Raw genomic sequence first — 21,193 nt, forward strand, 5'->3', positions numbered from 1 at the left:
CACGTCCACACGCCAGCAGGCCGAAAGCAAAAGTGATTGTTTACCTACCAGTCGCGCGCGCGCGCCTGTCGGACAAGCAGTTAACTACCGAACCCCTTGTTCGAAAGCTTACGACCTATCCAGCTGCCGCTAGTACCTTCCTATTGTAAAAGGACCGAAGGTTTGTATGCCGTGTCGGAACAAACACGTGTAGGAGATTTAACAAAGTCCTTCACGGGAGACGCAGCTCGATCCTTACTAGGAGAGCGAAACTCCAAAGAAATCCTCGTTTCTTCACATCCAACTCCAAGATCCTCCGAAAAAACTTCAGGGCTGGAGGGGAGAGCGGAAGAAGCCTGCCAGGCTCTCTTCGACGGCCGAGAAGCTTCCGAGGAGCTCCAACCACGCTTGGGCGAAGGAGAAGGCGAAGACGAGAAGCATTGTCGTAAGACTTCTCTCTTGGCGCTATCCAAGGTAGCCTGGGAGCGAACATCAGGCGCTACCGAGGGGACGCCTGACCGGTGGGGGTTCTCCCTAACCTTCCTGCGGCTTTCGACTTTCCTCCTCCACTGGGTCTGGAGTCTGGAAGAGGTCTAGGCTAGAAGCATTAGGGAGCCGATCAGACGCACCCTCCACTGCACTGGGATCACTGCACAAATCACTATCACTCTTACCTTCTAGCACTTTAATTTTCAACTCCATGCTGCAAATGTGGTCTCGCATAGTGTCCACCTCCGAAGGCGCATCTTCGGGTTCGATGCAGGGAGCAGGGGCTGACTGGTAAGGCGCTACGTCTACACAGTTATCAAACTTCAAACTCGCTAGCGCGAGACCTACTAGAACTCCTAGATGAAGCTTTCCTAACCTTGTCCTTCTCAAGCTTTCTTACATAAGAAGAAAGCGCCTTCCATTCTTCTTCATTCAATTTACCACATTCACTACAAGGGTTAATAAATGAGCAGTCATTCCCCCTACACCTCATGCATACTGTGTGAGGGTCTACCGCAGCTTTCGGTAGCCTCACCTTACAATCGCTAACAGAACAAACTCTGAACATAGTAGATTTCTTAATATCTAAATCAGACATAATGAAATTCCAAGAATAATCAAAAGAATAATAAAAAACCGGTCCACAAATCGCAAATGCCAAGCCAAAGAGCAGGTACTTCACCAAAAGTCCTATGAAACAATCCAGGGCGAAAACGAGTAATAATCCAAAATCAAGAGGTATCGACAACAGATGTAGTCGACACCGGCGACAGAAAAAATATGACTGGAAAGGGGGATTGGTTCATACACCTGCCACCCAGTGGCGGGTGGGGTAGATCACCTGACCTACCTGTCGCGTTTGCCGCGAGTTTTGAATTCTGTTGTGACGTCAGAGACGTAAGCTAAGTATATATCTGGCAGGAAAGTTCATGTACAAAACCTAGGTATAATATAAACAATAATCCCTTGAGAACTCACGTATACTGGCCATCCTGACCCACAAACTCCGCCATACACCTCACTGCGATCACATGAAAAGGTTGTGATGCAAGAATAGCTGCTGCCCTGCCAGCTGATTCTCTGGAGGTGTTCTGCAAGAACCGCTGCGTTCTTTCAGAAATGGTCAACTCTTCAATGTTGACTTCTCCATCAAGTTCCTGCCAAGTAATTAGAAAACGGTCAACTTTTCAATGTTAGGATAATCTTCTTGGATTAAAACTCATTTGACACTTCCAGTGCCTAAGAAATGACATAATTAGAAACAGATGAATTCTTCAATGTTGGTATTCTACAACTTTACCCTTCATGATATTAAAAGTGGGCATTGCGACTGAAAAGAAAAATTGTTTATAACAACGTGCACCGCTGTTCTTTTTTCATGCTATCCAGCAGTGTCATGTTTTTACTCTAAGTTCTTTTCCTTGATTTTTCCCCCCACCTTAATTAAGTGTGATACATGCTCTATTTTGTTATCCAATAGCTGTAATTTCTTAATTTTTTTTTTTACAGTGCCTTTCTGTGTTATTTCCCCTATACTGTCAGTATTACTTCAGCAGTGAATTGTTTAGCAATTTACGTAGCAGTGCTTTTTACAAAAATTTTACATTTAACACTACAGATCATCTCAATTGCCATTTTCATCCAGAAACCTCTTCAGTAGTGCTAGAATCACTAAAGCATATCCAACCAAGATGATTTTACAAGAGCCTATCAAATGTAACTGATGATTATTAAAAAAAAAAAAAACGTTCACTGCAAAATTTTCAGTATAAACAAAATAAGTCACTACTATGCATAATGTTAAAAATTCATTCAAAATTGATAGTCAATGTACAGTGTAAGAAGCAGAAGATTTGACAAGGGCCGTGACACCATAATGATAAAAATTCATTCAAAATTGATAGTCAATGTACAGTGTAAGAAGCAGAAGATTTGACAAGGGCCGTGACACAATACGTAAAGTGATCTGTCATAACCAGAATATAATACTAATTACAAAACATTAATATTTAAAACGAAAGAAATTTATATAACCATGTATTGTGAACAATTCCAACTCCGGTTAATACATGCAAACAATACAGACCTTGAACTTGATACTCTCTGTGACCCTCTGAAAGGCAATACCACTGACAATATTGGCGGCTAACTTGGGAGTCAATCCCCTGTAACATCCCTTGAAGCCATCACGCTTCTTGATGAATGAGACTGGAATAAAATTGACAGACAAATTAACAAAAGTGGCACTGCAACACCTACAAATGATCTTTCATAAACTGTAATATTTATCCAAAACAATTCAAATGACAACTCCAGTGATTAATATTTGTTTTGACAAACTTTAATGCATATAGACGATTCTGAAGTATACAGTAACACAATATGATAACTATTAAAACATTGAAGTATGGCATTATGGTAGCCTCTCAACAGTTTCTTGCTGACTTTCAAATATGACAATTTACATCACATATGACTACTTTTAACAATGCAAATCATTTCCCCTATAACATTTGACATTTGAAAAATGATGGCGTTTAAGTTCAGTAAGACGTATGATTCTCTAAATGACATAGTAAAAAGGGTGGAAAAAAAATAACATCCTTCATTCAGTATTATGTGAATTCTCTTGATTATAGTCATGATACCAAGGGTATTATTGCATGGTGAAATGTATTCCCATCAAGATGAATTAGTCAATTTTCAACATCCAACATGAACCACACTTATATACTAAGCACTCTTTCATATCCAAGTTATCCATACAAGACAACAAATATCAAGACTTACTGTATCCAAAGACACTCGGGTAATAAAATGCTTCTCTTCCAAAAATTGTTCGAGATTTGTAAGGAGGCATAGGCTCATGGCCAAGCTGTAAGAAAAGACAAAAAAATAAATTGTACATAAGGCTCTGAATGAAAAATATAATACAGCACTGACAATCCAAAATAAATGTTCATAAAACTTATTATTTGGATACTTAATCAGATGCATCAGTATTCAATTTAAATAATAAAAGAAAAACACTTGGCTGCCTGAATGACTGTCTAGTTCACCTGTTCACCATAGGTGTTTTCAATGTTCTAGCTCCTCTCAGATTTCTCCTTAACAACTAACTCAGATGTGGGGAGACTGGAAGGGGGTTTTTAACAATGGCTGCCTTGCATATAAGAAATCATGACTGAAATACATTTTACATTACAATGTAAAATTACTCCATATCCACCTGGAGGTATGGCAGTCCCTTCCACTGGTAAATTTCCTGCCACAGAGCAAACCTTGGCTGACACAGCCAATTACAGTGACTAAGGATTGGGACAAGAAAACATTGATACCATTTCTTTTCCAACCTCAACTTACAGAAAATGTTCTGTGTGATGCAATTGCAGACAGGTGGGCTCCCTTCCCAATTCATGTTTAGTGTATGGACTAAGTTGTGGTTAGATGAATTTCTTTTTTCATTCTTGATTTATGGTTCTGTAGCTTGCAGGTCTGTCCAAGCAGTTAAGGGATTGGCACCCTAGGTCAGGTTAGGTTAGGTAATAATGCATCCCAGTAACTGTCCTTACTACATTTTCATGCTTTAAATATGTTTTGGCGATTCTTTCCGTTGATACACAAACTATTTTATCTTTATTAGGATATTTCATACCCTTTTGACTGATGCATTTTAGTTTTCCCGTTTTAGGTCCCAGTAGGAAGGTAGTGTCGTCAGTGTGCTTAACACAGGGCAATTTAGGCATTTGTCCTTTCGTTCATAGCTACAACCCCCTTTCATTTCTTTCATAATCTCTGGGCAAGGGAAGAACGACAGTAACAGGTTCCACAGATGAAAACAAACCAAACCTTCCCAAGAATCCAATGTCCTAACCTAACCATATCTTTTCTCCCCAACTTCACTTTGGGCTCTGTGTCCTGCCCTACTGAGGGGGTATTGCCTCCCTGGAACCCCCCGCCCCCAAAAGTAACAATAAACTTCGGAAGCAATGGAGTAAGCTTCTGTCTAGAGCTGGCGTTACAGCCTGATCCAGTCATTCTCCATTCATAGTACTAGTACCTAGTAGTAGTCTCTTTCCTGCATCTTATTTTCTACCCTCTTCTAAAAACCAATTCAAGATTATTTTCAGCACTTGGTCTTTGGATTTAACTTCTTTTTTCCATTCCAAAGCCCCTACCAGATTTCACACTCCCCTAACTCTTGGATATACTAGCTAGTAGGCTAGGTAGAGGGATGAAAAGGGAAAGCACAACCAATGGGTAGACCTAACCAATAATGGTTCATAACGCATACCATTTAGCACAATAGCCTACCTAGCCTAAAGGTTAAGTACCCGACCAGTCTGAAACCTACATGGTTCATGCTTTGGGTAAGAATCAAGGTCTTACAGCCTAGGTAATAGCTATTACCCAATTACCTACAAGGGTTGCCTAACTCTCTAACTCTACTAGAATCTCTAGCCTACTGCCTGATTTTGACCCGGTGCCAAATGAAACCTCGCCTACTCCCAAAAAATGGTCCACCAGTCAATGTCAAAACAAGTCACGGCATGCTAAAGTGTAAAACAATTTCTCATCCTAATTTCTGACATGGATAAATTCTAATGATTTTATAATGGTTGTCAATTTACCAGGGTTGATATAAGCTACATTAACCTCGTGGGAAAGGGTCAACTTAAGACCCAGCAGAGATGACATTACTAGGTAGGTAAGTACGGCCATTTAGGCTAGATAAGAAACTTCACTACCCGGTGACACTTCAAGGGTAATTTTCTTCGTAAAAGAGTACTTTTTACGGTACATAACCTAACGCAAAAACATAATTGATTATCGTAATTATTATTAGTGGCATCTTTATCACGGTAAGGATGAAAATTACGAAGAAAAATCAGAAAAACCACGGGCTTGTCGGGAGGTCGTGTTCTGCACACTCGACCGACTTCGGCCGGGAGACGTCCATTTCAACCTCGAAAATGAACTCCTCAGAATCTAAAACTAGGAATGACAATGGCCTCAATTCGTACCTGGATCAACACTTTGGCATATTCAATCGGATGAGTCGCCGAATTTAGAAAGACACGGACCAAAACATTCATCCAAGTTAGCTCATCCTTCTTGCTTTGGGCGGCCATGGTTACACTTTAGTTTCTTAGATGTCGACGGAGGATGTGTTTATTGTACCACCTAATGTAGTACATGATTCTGGATGCTTGCTTCAATGTGTTACGGTACGACTTTGATATCTCGGAATGAAAACAATCATTCGGATTTTATGTTTGCAGTTTCGTAAACTGTTAAAATATGTAGTAGATGCAGTATATTATTGATAATTATTTCCAAAACAGTCTTGAGAAATGTACTTGAATTGTTATCAATGACCCAATTGTCTTGGAAAACTGTGGTGGCTTGAAAATAAAAGTAATCAATTACTGTCATTGACAAGGTTATACATAGATAGCTAGCTGGTTCTGGGTGACTGATTTCCTATCCTATGATTTTATTCTGGAGTTATGATTTATTACTTAGAAGTAGGTTTGTTAAGTAGATAAAAATCAATCAAATTCACCATGCAGCAGGAATAACTTGCACTCCATGGGAATTATGATTGATAAACGCTCCTGCACGGAATATGATTTCGAAACAAAATAAACAGATTTTGACCACGGCTCTCATAATAGCTCCTCCGTAGGGAGGTAGCTCCGTCAGTGCACGTCATTCGATGCACTGTAGGCATTACTTAAGGCTCTTTGTAGCGTGCCTTCGGCCCTTAGCTGCAACCAGTTTCGTTTCTTCTACTGTAGCTACCTCCTTTCATATTCTTTCTTCCATCTTACTTTCCATCCTCTCTTAACAATTGATTCATAGTGCAACTGCGAGGTTTTCCTCCTGTTACACATTTCAAACTTACTGTCAGTTTCCGTTTCAGCGCTGAATGAACTTATAGGTCCCAGTGCTTGGTCTTTGGCCTAAATTTTACATTAAATTCAATTCAATTCTCACAATAGCCGGGTGGACAGTCACTATTTTTCGTTGTTCCTAAGCTGCCCATAGTTTAGAAAACACACCTGCTAGTCCTTTAGAACTTTGAGAGAAATACTACGCTGGTGATCTGCAGGCTAACCATAAACGTTTTTTTTTTTTAGCAGTAGCCAATACTTTTTGTTTTCTGACTATCAAAAACCAGTAATAATCGTTTTCTCATGATCGTCAATTATCAATATAACATTTGCTTCCTCATTATTGTAATCAGCAACAATCGTTTCTCTCATTACCAACAAGTAATGTTCGTTTTCATGTGGTCAACAACGGAAATAAATTTCTTATGTCGAAAAACGAGAATTTTGGCCATCAGTCTAGATTTCCAAGAAAGGGGGAACATTATTACAACTCTAAAACAATCTTGACTCTGGGCAAGAATGGAATGGAACGTCATAGCGTTTAGGCCGAAAGGCCAAGCACTGGGACCTACAAGATCATTCTGCATTGGAGAGGAAATTGAGACCAGGTAGGTTTGAGTGGTGTAACAGGAGGAAATTACCTCGCAGTTGCATTATGAAATAAATTGTTAGGAGTGGGTGGATAGCAAGATGGAAGAAAGATAATTACGAATGCATACCTGCAGTAAAAGGAATGAAATGTACTGCGGCTAAGGGCCGAAGGGCCGGTGCAAAGAACCAAAATTTAGTGATGACTACAGTGCATTCCGTGAGGCTCATTATCACAAAACGTGCTTATAAAATTTAATAATTGCATCGTCATCAGTATTTTTACAATTGCCAGCGTCTGGCTTAATTTTTCTCAATGCCATAAAGAGCAGTTTCGATTTTTCATGGTAATAAAGTAATCTACTCCAATGATGTCATTTAATGCGCCATATATGCTGTTTTAAGTGATATATAGGTTAAAACTATACAACTTCTGGCAAATAAATATGATTCCTTGAGCTGTGATGCAGTTTTACTCACGATGTGTAGTACTATAATTTGTAAACGTCTGCATAGCCTCCAGCCAATATGGCAGTAGTAGTAGATTCAGTGTTGTAATATCTGTAACAATTTACATGTACATACGAATATATATGATTTATGCTACGCACATTATCACATCTATGACTTATTGCGACCTAGGTGTGCGTTTTGAAAATTATTATCATAATAAATTAATGAAGTGTGGGTGCATTGTTTATACTGCAGCCCGCCAGGGGCAACATGGCGCCAAGTGTCTGGCATTGTGTGTCGCCTCCATTAAACTTTTTAAATTGAACTTTACGGTCAGAGGGTCATATATCTGAATATTGTGATACCCTCACGCGCAGGCGAGGCCGATAGAATTACATTGATGCTTGAATAAATGGACTGTCTACTAGGAAATTATACTGCCACAGGTTATTTCTGGAACTAGTTAGTCGTGAGTATTATGCAAGGTTATTCAACGACGTTTGCTTTGCCTTAAGAAAAAGTAAGATGGCTACCGACGACATCCTGGCAATGTAGGTCCTCTACGAATAAGTATTCCAGATCCGAACAGAACAAATTCCGTAACTCTGGCGTTTTCAAGTAAGGTAAAGGTCTTGAGGACTTTATTACTATGTTCGTTAATTATACTAATTTAATGTTAATTCTGGTTAGATTACGATATCTTGAGACGGGTCACGTGTTTGCGTAATCTTAGCCTACCATTCATTTGTATTCGTTAATGGTCTGGATCAGTATTAATTACGGTTTCACCTATATAATGAATTTAGAGAGCGAGCATTTATTTGGGATGTGACTTTTTTTTTTTAAACATATTCTAGAAATATATTTCCCAGTTTTTAAGAAAAGTAGACTACGTCGTAACTACGCCATCTAGCAGACCCCAACGAACTACCCCGGTTTTTTTTTATTTATTTATTAATTTATTTTTGGTCCCGTTTATGAAGCTGGGCATGTGGAGCACCCATAAATTATTCCATTTTAATCTGTCTACTACGTCTAGATAGATTATGCTTGTAATGAGTATCAATATCAAAGATATTGATCATTTTTATGGTCTATTGACCCTGTTATCCAGGAACCACTAAGAATATTACCCATCTGCTCCCATTTCTGAATTTTCTATTTTTCATTCATTCTTTATCACTAATATTTATCTTACTTTAAACGTCTACATAAACATACTCTGCTCAAGAGGGAACTCATATAAGAGAAACTTTCACTAATATTCATCTTCCCTACGTAATACAAACTGATAATCTACTCAACATTTAAACTCAGAAACTTCATACCCGCAACTAGATATTATGTAAAATACTGTAGTAATTACGTCAGTACAAACTGATAATCTACTCAAGAGGAAACTCACAGAAGAAACTTTACACTCGCACGTATATTATCAAGTTAATATATAATATAAAATTGTGTAGAATGTATGCATTATTTACTACGTAGCTTTATAAAACAAGGTAACTGGCGTCTCTGGCAATCTTCTATCCACGAACCGATACTGCAGTATTAGCGGTAAAGAGAACAAGTTTCGCAGGAGAAAGGCAGAACTCCATTCAGAATGCAGGTTTAATAAAACAGGTACCAACTGTATATATAAGGAGTGGGAGGACGCGAGAACAGCACGCAGGAGACCAGTCGATGCCGTAACCTGGTTGCAGGGCGCGGTTGTTGCAGTTGCAGTAAATTTAGGAATATATAGTTATTGCTGCATTCGCATGCACACGAATGCCGGTTTCAATTTCGTTCTAGATTCTTTTAGTAGAAATATATATATATATATCATATATATATTATATATATATATATATAGTATATATATATATAGTAATATATATATATATATATATAATATATATATATATAATATATATATATATATATATATGCGTGTGCGTGCGTGCGTGTGTTCTTTGTTCCGGTGAACATCTTCCATTGGGTCATGTCGGGGTTAGGCCTATGGTCCTATATACGTTGGTTGTAATCTGCTTTCGTTGGGTTAGTCCTACGTAAATAATGTTTTGTGAAAGCATTCTCATATTAATATCTGCTTTTATCATTCGTTGTTTCTGCAATGACGTGACAGAATAAACCATTTCGGTGCCTTCACCGGCATAAAGTTCTTCCATGATGTGGTTGGCTGCATTGCCGACGTAGACTGACCAGCGAAAGTTCTTTACAGGGTAGATTTAGAATTTTCCTATGGACACTGTGGAAAGAACCACAATGCAATTAAGTTGCCTTTACAGACCCAGGTTTTCACGTGGTAACTTATTGAATATTATTGCTTGTGGGTAAAGAATGATATGCAACATTAAGCAAATTCGTAGGATTAAACCAAATGCATTGGAGCTGACCTGGGCGATTCTGTATATACCGGTTATATCATCCTTAGGCAAAGTATGCGAACCAAACCTAATGTAAATCTCATGCGAGCTTCCCCCCACCCCCCAAGAAAAACTGCGTTAGAGCAAGATAAACCGAAAACACAGGTAGTCTGCAGAAAAAATACTGTGTGATAACTTACACGCTGCCAGGTATTGGACCGAACTACAAACCATTCACTAATAGAAAATGCTAACTCCTATCAAAATGTCGGTTTAAAAATGCACTTACCGTATAGGTCCCAGTGGCCCTTAGGCTAAATCAGGATTACTGGAGAACTTTTAATCCTGGGCTAAATTTTATATTCCATTCCATACCTAAACAGTATTAAAACTGGCGCGGATTTTCCCCAGCAAAACATGACTGCCATATTTCACTAATACAGATGACATTTCGTGTATTGGCTAGGTATTATGTAGGCCATACCTTCAAAGTATTGACATATAAAAGGACAAAACTTCACACATCTGTTGATATGTTGATAATTATACCTTTGAAGATGAAAGTTCCTGTTACAGCCTACGTGTCTATATTTGCACTGGGAATAGGTTTAAGCAGAGTTCTTAAATGGTAGGCTGTTTATCAGACGCGTTTTTAGGGTTGTGTAATCGGGCAGGTGTTGTAGACGTTAATTTCTCGAGTATGGCGTTGGACACCCACTCATATATCGAATGAAACAAGAACAAAACACCTACAGTATTTTGTGGGCAGATGTTGGCAGTGTTTCAGCCGAGAGTGATCATGTTTTTGTTTCAAAATTTTCTGTGGATCCCATTGGAATGGCTCACAGATGATGTACTACCAATAAAATTCCATTTTAAAACAAAGATATTATGAAACTAAAATGTCAAATGTAAGTTAAAAATGTACAAAGTTCAGGGGGTGAATATTCAGCAGCTTTATATATTACTTGATTTGTCCAAGGTGAAATAGATATCACAGAAAATGGCAATGGTAGGTCGGTCTCCTTTTATATTTAGGATTCTGTTGGACATTGGTTGATATAAAGTTTTCACCAAAACCATGAGACGATAATTCCAATATGGTTTTGTATAGCATTGTTTAAACATTATTTAAGCCATTATTATAACCTGCAGTCTTTTGCTGGATTATCTCTTCATATGTTTACAGTGATAATTCATGTCCACTTCAAGAATAGAGACATAAGCTTTAAACTAAGCTTTTTTGGGGGGGATTACGCTAGGCCTACTGTTGCAATTTCTGTGACTAATGCTCATGTTGATAAATTTATTTACGAAATACCATTGTATTTAGGCTAACGCTATGATTGATGGCTATTTTTATTAAATACCATTGTATTTTATGTATTATTCTGCACAATGCAAGCACGCCTACCACATGCAACACGAACCCTTTTGCGACCATTCTTGGTGGCAAAGAATCGCAACTTGTTAATTGATTTTAGCTTTGCTTGGTGGTCGGTGGGATCCAGCGCCTTCACACAGTCAGACCCAATTAAAAGCTGCATTGATATATTATTATTTTTTTTCCAACCGAACCTCTACCAAATAGGAACGAACGCCCACGGGGCTCCACCAAATAAACACCTGGACTGGCTGGGTTACGTAAGTTCGGTAAAATAGCGAGACTTGCTGACTAAGCATCAAAGAGAATTCGAGTAAGAGACCCACCAACATTTTCTTTGTGCAGAGGGAAATAATAGATGTTGACATAAATCTATAAATACTTCTGGCGAGGTGCTCTTCGCGGGATTTCCATTATTGGCAAGGGAGAAAACGCGCTGCATTGTTCTTGTTTATAAGTGCTGAATTTTAATTCTTAATGCGCCTGCATTGATATAGATTTCCCCCCATACATAAACAGTTACCCTAGGGCAAAAAGCGTTCATTTTATATATATGTATATATAACATATATATACCATATATAGTATGAGTGTTTGTGTGCGCGCGCATGTACAGTTCAATAATTAGGCCTACTGTGCATTCAGAGTAACGCCAAGAATTGGTCGGCCTAAGATTGGCCACGATAGAATATACCAGAAGTCCCAACTTGAATGACGGCATAGCACGAGTCTTATTTTAACGTTAATGAGTATACATGTTGGTGTTCGGATGCGTGTTTTCGCTTTCCACAACATATATTTCTTGTCACGTAAGTGGAAGAAGGGTGAGTAACTCATTGCCTCTAGGTTAGCGGTTTTTGTGCCTTGAATGTTGTTACTTCAGATGCAATTGCGTATATGGATAAAAGTATATTTTCTCTGTACACATATATATATTAGTCAGCAAACTTTCTCTGTCGGCACTCGGAATAACTGGTGCCATATTAATACTTTCGCATTAAATTATTTTGTGGCTGTATTTAACCATCGATCAATCTCCAACTAAATGAAAGTTCCTTTTCAACACCAACATATTTTATTTGCTTTCTTTTCCTGTCTCAGCTCGATCCTTTTTTCATTCTTTCTTTTGTGCCACTCCCTCCATCGTGTTCTATTTATTTTCCTTTTTTTTGGGTTACTAACACGGAACCATAAGTCACACGATATCTGCCAAGTCATCGTGGGGGAGTTGGTAAGGGTGGAGTTGCTTTGTCACAGTTGGGTTGTTTAATTTTCGTTTATTTGCTCGTCGATTTTATTTACCCCCCCCACACCTCCCTTTTCCGCGTTTATATACGTGGTTTGCATTCTGCCAGCAAGATTCTTACATCTGGTTTCTACTACGCTTTGTTGAGATATCCTTCGCCTGCAGGTTGAATAGGCCTAGTGGATATCTGGTTACGAGTTGTAACTCGGTACTTTAGCTTTCTCTCACCCTAATGAGATTCTGTATGTTCACTCAAGTGGTCTGGCAAATTAAACCTAGTTAGGCTTACTTTCCCATAGCTGTTAGAGCGGGTTAATTTGTAACTTACGTCCCTTTTCATTTGCTTATAAGCATGACTTGATTTTTCTTTATCATGTTGAACAAGAAGTCCAATTCTTACGTAAGATTACAGCATAAACGTCAAGTCCAAAGTGTAAAACAGTAAGTCCAGTTTACACAAGATGAAAGTATAAACCCTATCTAAGCCGTTAAACCGTAATCCTAAAACTTATAGTAAACGGTTAAATTTTCATAAGTCTAACTGCAGCTAAGCTTGAACTACAAACAGTATTGTAGAAAACGGCTAAACCATAAGACTGACTTTTGGTCAATGTTAAAGCACAAACGCCAATTCTTACAGTGCATCACTTACGCAATATTAGAGTAATAATTTAATTTTTAAGCTCGATAATTGAGTCATCACCGTCATAGGGCGACCGTTACATCTCTCAGAATGTGATGATCACACGCCCGACTGCCATTGGCCAGTTTTCAAACGAACTCAACAGCAAGATGAATTAAAACTAGGGTTAGCCATTAATTATTCGTCACAAAGTTGTCATGTCACATCCACTCACCGAGGTGTTCGTTTAGACTGACTCATACGAAGATAAGCGGCGTGAATAGTAGACTGCGAGATAGATAGATCTGATGAGTTTGTTTAGGTATGTGACAAGTTTCAAGGTATAAACGGGCCTCATGACTGATTCTTGTGGGAGGAGTAACTCGCTTGTTTTTTTTCTGGGGTCCCTTATTAGGAAAAAACAGCTTTATTGAGAATATATATGAAAATAAGCTTAACCAATAATTTCGTAGGTAGGTAGTTTAATGGAATGAGAAAATTATGATGGAATTGCAGAGTCCAAATTGGTTAGTTTAATTAGAGATTTCATGTTGCTTTTTATAAAACTTGCTCTGCGTACTGCCTGCATACATACATTTAACTAATAAGCTTTTTAATAAACTTAATAGGTACTATTTTCTAATTAAAATTATAAAATATCTTTTAGGTGTTTTTCTGTTTAAAGTGTTGTCAACCATTTACTATTATTTTATTTGCATTTTGATAATATACTACAGAACTTGATTCGCGATGCTTATTATGTAATCTGACTAAGCAGTTCTTAACTACTCCACACATTTTCTTGGTCACTGACGTGTTGCATCTTTGCTATAATAAGTGATATAATTGCCTTTTTATCATGAATAGTTTGCTATTTTTTTATAATTAAATATTAGGATATGAAATGTCAACCTTTTAGTTAAAAGAAGTCCACTTGATTGACAACGTGACTGAGAAACAGCCGTTGTTATTGTATAATTCGTTAGACGAAGGTGTAAAACGAATCTCCCGGAGAACTGACCAGTGAAAGTAGATTTTAAAGCCCCGTACAATTACAAGGTTCAAGACAAACCCTTTTTTTTAACAAACGAGCACGAACCTCTGCTCCTCCTCGAGGGAAGCGAAACAATTTGGATAGATATATTTAGACCAGAGATTTGCGTCGTTTCTTGGCCCACTCATGTGGCTCAATTGCATTGTGATCACATTTACTCCACTGTTTACCTACTGCCTTCTTTACCTACCGCCCCCCTCCTCTCTCTTTCTCTCGCTTAAGCCACCCCTTCCCAAATGCCATCGTGACGGTCAAAACAACACACAGACAACCTTGACATTTTGGCGCGCAAATCTTCATTCCCGCCAAATCCTGATCTTCTCTGGCTGCGTTCCTTCCTTTCTCTGCGTTCCTCGACATCCCTTTTCTCCCCCTCCCTCCTTCCTGTCCTGATTCTCCTCCTCGTTCCTCGTTATCACTCTCCTCTCCCTTTTCGGACACCCAGGACTCCTCCATGATATCCGATGTCCATTGGCGTACCATATCTTAAGTCTCAGGCATGTTAAATCTGATCACGTGTGTCAATGTAATTTTCACATTGTCCAAACTTTACTGGTGTAGGAAATTAATAAGTGTGCTTTTAGCATGGTCATTCATTTGCATTTCTTATGCAATTATGTCTGACTATTACTACTGTTATAACCATTGTCACATTTCTTTTACTATTAACCCCACTCCGTAGTACTACATCTGGGTCTCTGTATTTTATCTTCCAAGAACACTACATTCCTCCAGTGCACAAGCACCCACCAGGGTCGCAACCAATCACACCTTGTTTGTCTTGAATTGTTTTTGTTTATGCAAGGAAAATGATCACTTAAAAGATAACTGTGACGTAATCAGGTATTGACAAACAGCTTTATCAGCGTCACACGAAACTTTTTCCACAATTCTCTTTATTTTCGTGAAGTTGAAATATGCGCCAACTGAGTCTAGTCTCTCTCCAGCCACGATTGACCTTGGTTACAAAAAAAAAAGCGATTTGTAAAATGGCTCCTGAAATTCCTCGTGGCAGGTAATGATGCAAGAGATGCAACAGAAAATGTTCAGTCATTGTACGTTAATCGTTAATCACTTCTGAGAATGTTTTTCTCTCGAGCGAAGTTTTATTATGTAGGAAAACTTACTACTTCTAACCTTCTGATTAAATTTCACAGCAAGTGTTTCGCAAAGGTTATATGCAAACCTTTTGGTTCGTCTGGTAATAAAAATTGAGAAATTCTAAAGCCATTGTCAGGATATTATACTAACCGGCCAGACGAACTTCACATTAACATGTAACTTATTACTATATACTATAAGCAGTAATGTACAGACACTTTAAATGTTATTTTTTCGAGGACCATTTTGGGTTTTAACATACTCGTTGTTTCTCACAGGCTGCCCACAAGATTAAGATCCCGTTCTGGCATAAGGCCAGCTTGAATCCACAACAGAAATCAACAGCAAAACATCTTGGTTCTCCTTTTAAGGACACTTGAGTGAACGAACTTGGGAGCAGACGCTGCGTAGTTGAGAGTCATGTTCCCACACAACCTTACGTTACATTTCCTTGCATTGTCGACATAGTACGTATCTATATAAATTTTGTTTTATTTATATATTCATATCCTCCTGTCTGTGATCCTCATTTTTAGTACCGTACTCAGAATCGACCAAAGTTATGCGGAAACAGCTTTGGAGTGGTTGGAATGTGCAAGCATCATGAGGAGGCTCTCGGGGCATTGGTCTAACCATGGTCTAGTAGAAGTTGCGTAGTGTCTGCTACAGTGTTGCGACCTTGAAAGGATGATTGCGTAACTGAACGAACAACGTTAGTATTCTTGTACACTTGCTGTTGATCAACAGACCATCAGCTCAGTAAAGCATAAGGTAATGGCGCAGAATTACACATGCCTGAGGAGTATAGTAGCTTAAAAATTTGACGTGGAAGGCTCGAACCATTTCTGAAAATTGAAAGCGTTATTTGAGAAACTATACTTGCAATCTGCAGTTTGAAACACGCATCTGTTCTGTTTACAAAAGAGGAACTGGTATTGCGTTACTGTATCATTATCTATTAGTTATTCGTTGCATGGATCGCTGGGACAGCGTGTTGAAGTAACCTTTGTGGTTAACCCAGTCCTCGTCTCTTCCCGCCAAAGTTGCGTAACACTGACGCGTAATCCCATACCTTCGCTAAGAGTTGCCAGGCATTCCTTCATATGATTTATTTTTATTGATATTACTCGAAATGAATGAGTTTTGTGTTACCAGTTCTGTGAGTTAATTTTGTTTTTATCGCATCTACCTTTGATATAGCCATTTTTGAACGTGCAGTGGGGAATAAATACGTTTTTAACTGCGTTTCTGTCAGTGAGTAGAACGGCCGGGTGGTGTTAGCGGCCTTTCCCCAGATCGAAGTCCAGACTCTTTATAGGTCTAAAGAAAGATTGCAATTTGTAAATATCAGGGGCTTGCTTGAGATATAAGACGCTAGCCTCTAAGAGCGTAGGTCTAAATTGTCCAAGTGTCCCCAATAGGTCATCTGCTTGAACTTGTTAGTAGATTTCAATAGGATTCAAATAAATATTTTCGATTGTAATTGGGTTCAGCCACATATTTTGAATACGCCGTTATCTTGATAACATCTGCTATAAATGACTGAAAATTCTGGAGCACACGTGAGTGCTTTTCTTGCACGTGAATAGTTATCTGAATATTCGTACCCAACGTTTTTGTTAAAAAAAAATTCCCACGGTACATAATACCGCAAAACAAGTGTAACCTGATAATGATTTTTTTTTTGTTCAGATAGATAACTCTATTCGAAACCATGACGTGAGATTACCGGGCATTTGTGTAAGTGGATTTTCGTTGATATGTAACGATTATTTTGTAATTAATGGATGTGGTTGTAAGTTTGTTCAGATTAACGTAGGAAGACGGTTGTAGATGATAAAACAGGGCTGCTGGAAAGCATAAAAGTGAAAGCGTCAGTTTTATTGCAAATAAAATACTATAGAAATTTTAGGGGAAGCGGCCTAGTGTTTGTCATATATATATATGTATATATTACTTTGACTTGTGGAGAATTGTAATTTTCATGTCTGACTCGTTGTTCGGACTACGCGATAACCTAAAAGAGCTTACGAATTGAATGGGTCGACTCTCTCTCTCTCTCTCTCTCTCTCTCTCTCTCTCTCTCTCTCTCTCACATGACTAAATTCGCGCTGCCCAACATCTCGCGGATATTACGTGATGGGTTGTTTACCGCAGGGAATTATATAAGCTGAGGATATGTATGTATGGCGAAAGCGAGCTTTATTGTAGCTCTTTATTTTTTTGTTCTTCTCACTTTGCTATCATTCTATTAATATTTCAGTTACTCGACGCTTAATACGCCAGAGCTACGAGTTAGTAGGATTATCATTAATGAAACCGACAATATATTAAATTAACGATATTTTTGTCATCATTATTCGGAGGTTTTCATGTGCATAATGAGCGTCGATGACCTTCGGTATTGCAACGCCAGTATGTATTCTCATAATCTATTTCCAGAAATGCAAGAGAGAGAGAGAGAGAGAGAATAGGGGTGTATACGGAATCCTCATCTACGACTTAGTTTTATTACATAAAAATTTGTCTAATCGGTCGTTAAGTTTGTACCGTAATGTGCTCTCATATTATTAGACTAAGAAACGAAGATATACAGGCTACAACACCCTTGCACAAAGATGTTCTACAAAAAATGGGTACACGTTTTATGACATCACGTAAGCGAAAAGTTGTTCAGATGCGATAGTAGCCTATAACATACATGTTCATATATATTACACACATACATAGGCCTATATATATACACATATATATACACTATGGGTGTATTTGTATTATATATATATAAATATATGTGTGTGCGCGCACTTCCTTGTTTTTTTTGTATATGGTCTATGGAACTGGCCGGTTGCCACGGTTGCTGCAACAGGAACTCGATGATGGAGAACCGATGAAGACTGTCTCTTTCTTTTCCTATAAGCTTGAGATGTTTTTGACTGGATTCTGGCAATTCTAAATCTTTTATACTCTAATCCGGTACGCTCCTCTAGTTCTAACACCCTTCAACGTTTTTTTTTTTTTAAAGTAGTCCAACGCCACAAAAAGAAACCGTAACAGACCTTTCTCCTTGAATTTCTGACTTTTTATTTTGATACAGCATCTCTGCAGCACCAAAGGCTCGTCTTCACGCATTTGGGGGAACACGGAAGTAGGAAGCCGGTTGGAAAAGGTCGCGATGTGCAAATTTGAACCCTCTGTGTCTTGCTAGACCGATTGTACGGGTGCCATTGGCATGATTGTGGTCACAGCGGTCAGACAATATCACTTTGATGATGCCCATCTATGGGAATGGCGTCTGTGACACGGAAAACAAAAACTTTTTATTTATTTATTATATTTCACACTTGATTTTCACCTGTATCTGAGGCTTCGCTGTAACGAGAGTAGGTGTCTAGCACTATAGCGCCGGATATTGAATTCAATTGAAACTGCTGAGTCATGTAGTACTAACCCTCTTTATCAAGGCATGTCTCTGCTGTTTTGTAGAGCCCAGAGGTCCACGACAGGCCTCATAAATCCGTAACTTACCACAGCTGCAGAACGCTTTAGAGCAAGGACATGTGCTGGTATAGTATACCCGTTTAATCTACACCAGCTGAGTCATGTAGTACTAATCCGCTTTTCAAGGCCAGTCTTTGCTGTTTTGTAGAGGCCAGAGGTCCATAACAGGCCTCATAAACCGGTTCGAAACTTTCCACAGCTGCAGAACACTTTAGAGCAAGGATATGTGCTGGTATATAGCCGTTTAGCCCTCACCAACAGGTCATCGGAATTCTCTTTTCAATTGTCATTGTAACAGCGTAAGCTTTGCACGCATCGTGGGGTTTGATACTCATTGGAGCTTATATAGAATCCTTAGGCCTATTCGCTCTTTTGGAAATTATTTTCAAGATTATATGTGATTCTTTCTTGTGGCCTGGTCGAGAGTTGAATAGGATGAGATTAAAATTCTGTTAAACACGTGTATGTATGTATGTGTATATAATAAAAATCATAATATAATAATAATAACAACAATAACATAATATAATATTAATAATAATAATAATAATAATAATAATAATAATACGTCTTACACCATCAGCTAGATGGGGAACCCCTTGTATTTGGACATCCTTGTATGGCCTCTATTTAGGAGGGGTATGACTTAACACCACCCTCTCCCCTACAAGGAAGTTGAATGCCCGCATTCTACCCAGATTAAAAAAAAAACACGGGGCGGCTGCAGATCAAGTCCTGAAAGTGTTAGGAAGTAAACAAGTACAAAAAAAAAAAGAAGTTTAGCCTTGATAGTCCCTTCAGTGATTAAACCAAATTTCTTAAAATAAAAAAATAAGGATTTAAGTAAAAAAAAAAAACCTAAAGGTAGGAAAATGAATTGTGACGAAGTTAAAAAGAAAAACATTTCAATTTGAATATAATATTTTTTGGGAGATTTACCAGTTTTAATTTTACCTAAAGGTAGGAAAATGAATGTGACAAAGTTTTTTTTTTTTTTTTTTTTTAATTCAATTTGAATATAATATTTTTGGAAATATACCCCTTTTTTTAATGACTGATTTTTCTATCCATTTTTTCAAAGTCTACTTTTCGCTTTCTCCTCGTTTTATGTTAATATTGTACCTTTATTTTCCTCAGGCGACCGACTGGTTTCATCCTACAGCTGATCTATCCATTCAAAGTCTACTTTCGCTCCTCCGTTTTTATGTTAATATTGTACCTTTATTTTCCTCAGGCGACCGACTGGTTTCAGTCTACCCCAGCTGATTTTCGGCAGGTATCTAGGTAGACCTCAGGTTAGTTTAGTTACGTATTTTAATTGTCGTTAAAAACTTTCAATTCAATTAACCTATATCTACTTGTTATTTGTACCTTTTTGTCATTAATAGCATGGCTTAGAAATGCCATCTACGTATATATAAGCCCCTGTAGGACAAGACCCGAGTGTATTGATCTCTACGTAAATGTTTACGTAACGGGTAAGTGGAATTTGCGCCCGTGCGCTCTCTCTCTCTCTCTCTCTCTCTCTCTCTCTCTCTCTCTCTCTCTCTCTCTCTCTCTCAACAGTGGGTAGCTGCTGCACTGACGTTCAGATGTAAAAATACCAGAGTAATTATATATGTAAATAAAGAATTCTCTCTCTCTCTCTCTCTCTCTCTCTCTCTCTCTCTCTCTCTCTCTCTCATTCCCAACAGTGGGTAGCTGCGATGACGTCCATGTGGAAAGATGCCTGAGAAATTGTATATATAAAGCTCTCTCTCTCTCTCTCTCTCTCTCTCTCTCTCTCTCTCTCTCTCTCTCTCTCTTCACGTGTTTTAATCTTGTGGTAGCCTGGTACTGGATTAAACGCGCATGCGCACATTCAGACTTACTTGCGCGCACCTGTACTACACCTGCTACACCTGTGAGGTCTTATAATAGGCAAGGCAAAGCAAAGCTTACTCACCTGTTCATTCCGTCGCACATGTGTCCTGGACATTAAAAAAAAAAAAATCGTGAATATACGAAAAATTCATGACAAATTGACTGAAATATATATTTTTTCGTGAATATGCGAAAAGCTCATGAAATTATTCACTGAAATACTTTTATTTCGTGAATTTACGAAAATTCATTAATAATTGACTGAAATACTTTTTTTCGTGAATATACGAAAAATTCATGAAAAATTGACAAATATTTTTCCGTGAATATTCGAAAAATCCATGAAAAATTGACTGAAATACTTTTTTCGTGAATATACGAAAAGTTCATGGAACAATTGACTGAAATACTTTTATTTTCGTGAATATACATAGAATTCATGAAAAAAATTGACTAAAATGCCGATGAGCTCATTGTGGCTTGTCCTTGTGGTTATGTTTATATATATATATATATAATATATATATATATATATATATATATATATATATATATATTATATATATATATATATATATATATATATATGTGTGTGTGTGTGTGTGTGTGTGTGTGTGTGTGTGACTGTGTGTGTTTATGTGTGC

At 38.1% G+C, this 21,193-nt stretch overlaps 1 protein-coding gene and 1 long non-coding RNA gene across 2 annotated transcripts; one reads left to right on the forward strand and one right to left on the reverse strand.

Annotated features, from left to right (window-relative positions):
- Positions 1–1,413: 1,413 nt before the first annotated feature.
- Positions 1,414–5,651, reverse strand: LOC135204333 (mitochondrial carrier homolog 2-like). Its single transcript, XM_064234521.1, has 4 exons — positions 5,493–5,651; positions 3,259–3,343; positions 2,555–2,676; positions 1,414–1,625 (listed from the first exon to the last, which is right to left on the reverse strand). Exons 1-4 carry the CDS (start codon positions 5,598–5,600, stop codon positions 1,443–1,445), a joined length of 498 nt encoding a protein of 165 aa, XP_064090591.1. The 5' UTR covers positions 5,601–5,651; the 3' UTR covers positions 1,414–1,442.
- A 2,244-nt stretch (positions 5,652–7,895) lies between these two features.
- On the forward strand, positions 7,896–19,993 carry LOC135203879 (uncharacterized). The gene is made up of 3 exons (XR_010312066.1): positions 7,896–8,029; positions 15,464–15,652; positions 19,921–19,993. It is a non-coding gene; the product is annotated as an uncharacterized LOC135203879 (long non-coding RNA).
- The last annotated feature ends 1,200 nt before the right edge of the window (positions 19,994–21,193 follow it).

Source organism: Macrobrachium nipponense, chromosome 44 (assembly GCF_015104395.2).
Source record: "Macrobrachium nipponense isolate FS-2020 chromosome 44, ASM1510439v2, whole genome shotgun sequence".
Lineage (NCBI taxonomy): Eukaryota > Metazoa > Arthropoda > Malacostraca > Decapoda > Palaemonidae > Macrobrachium > Macrobrachium nipponense.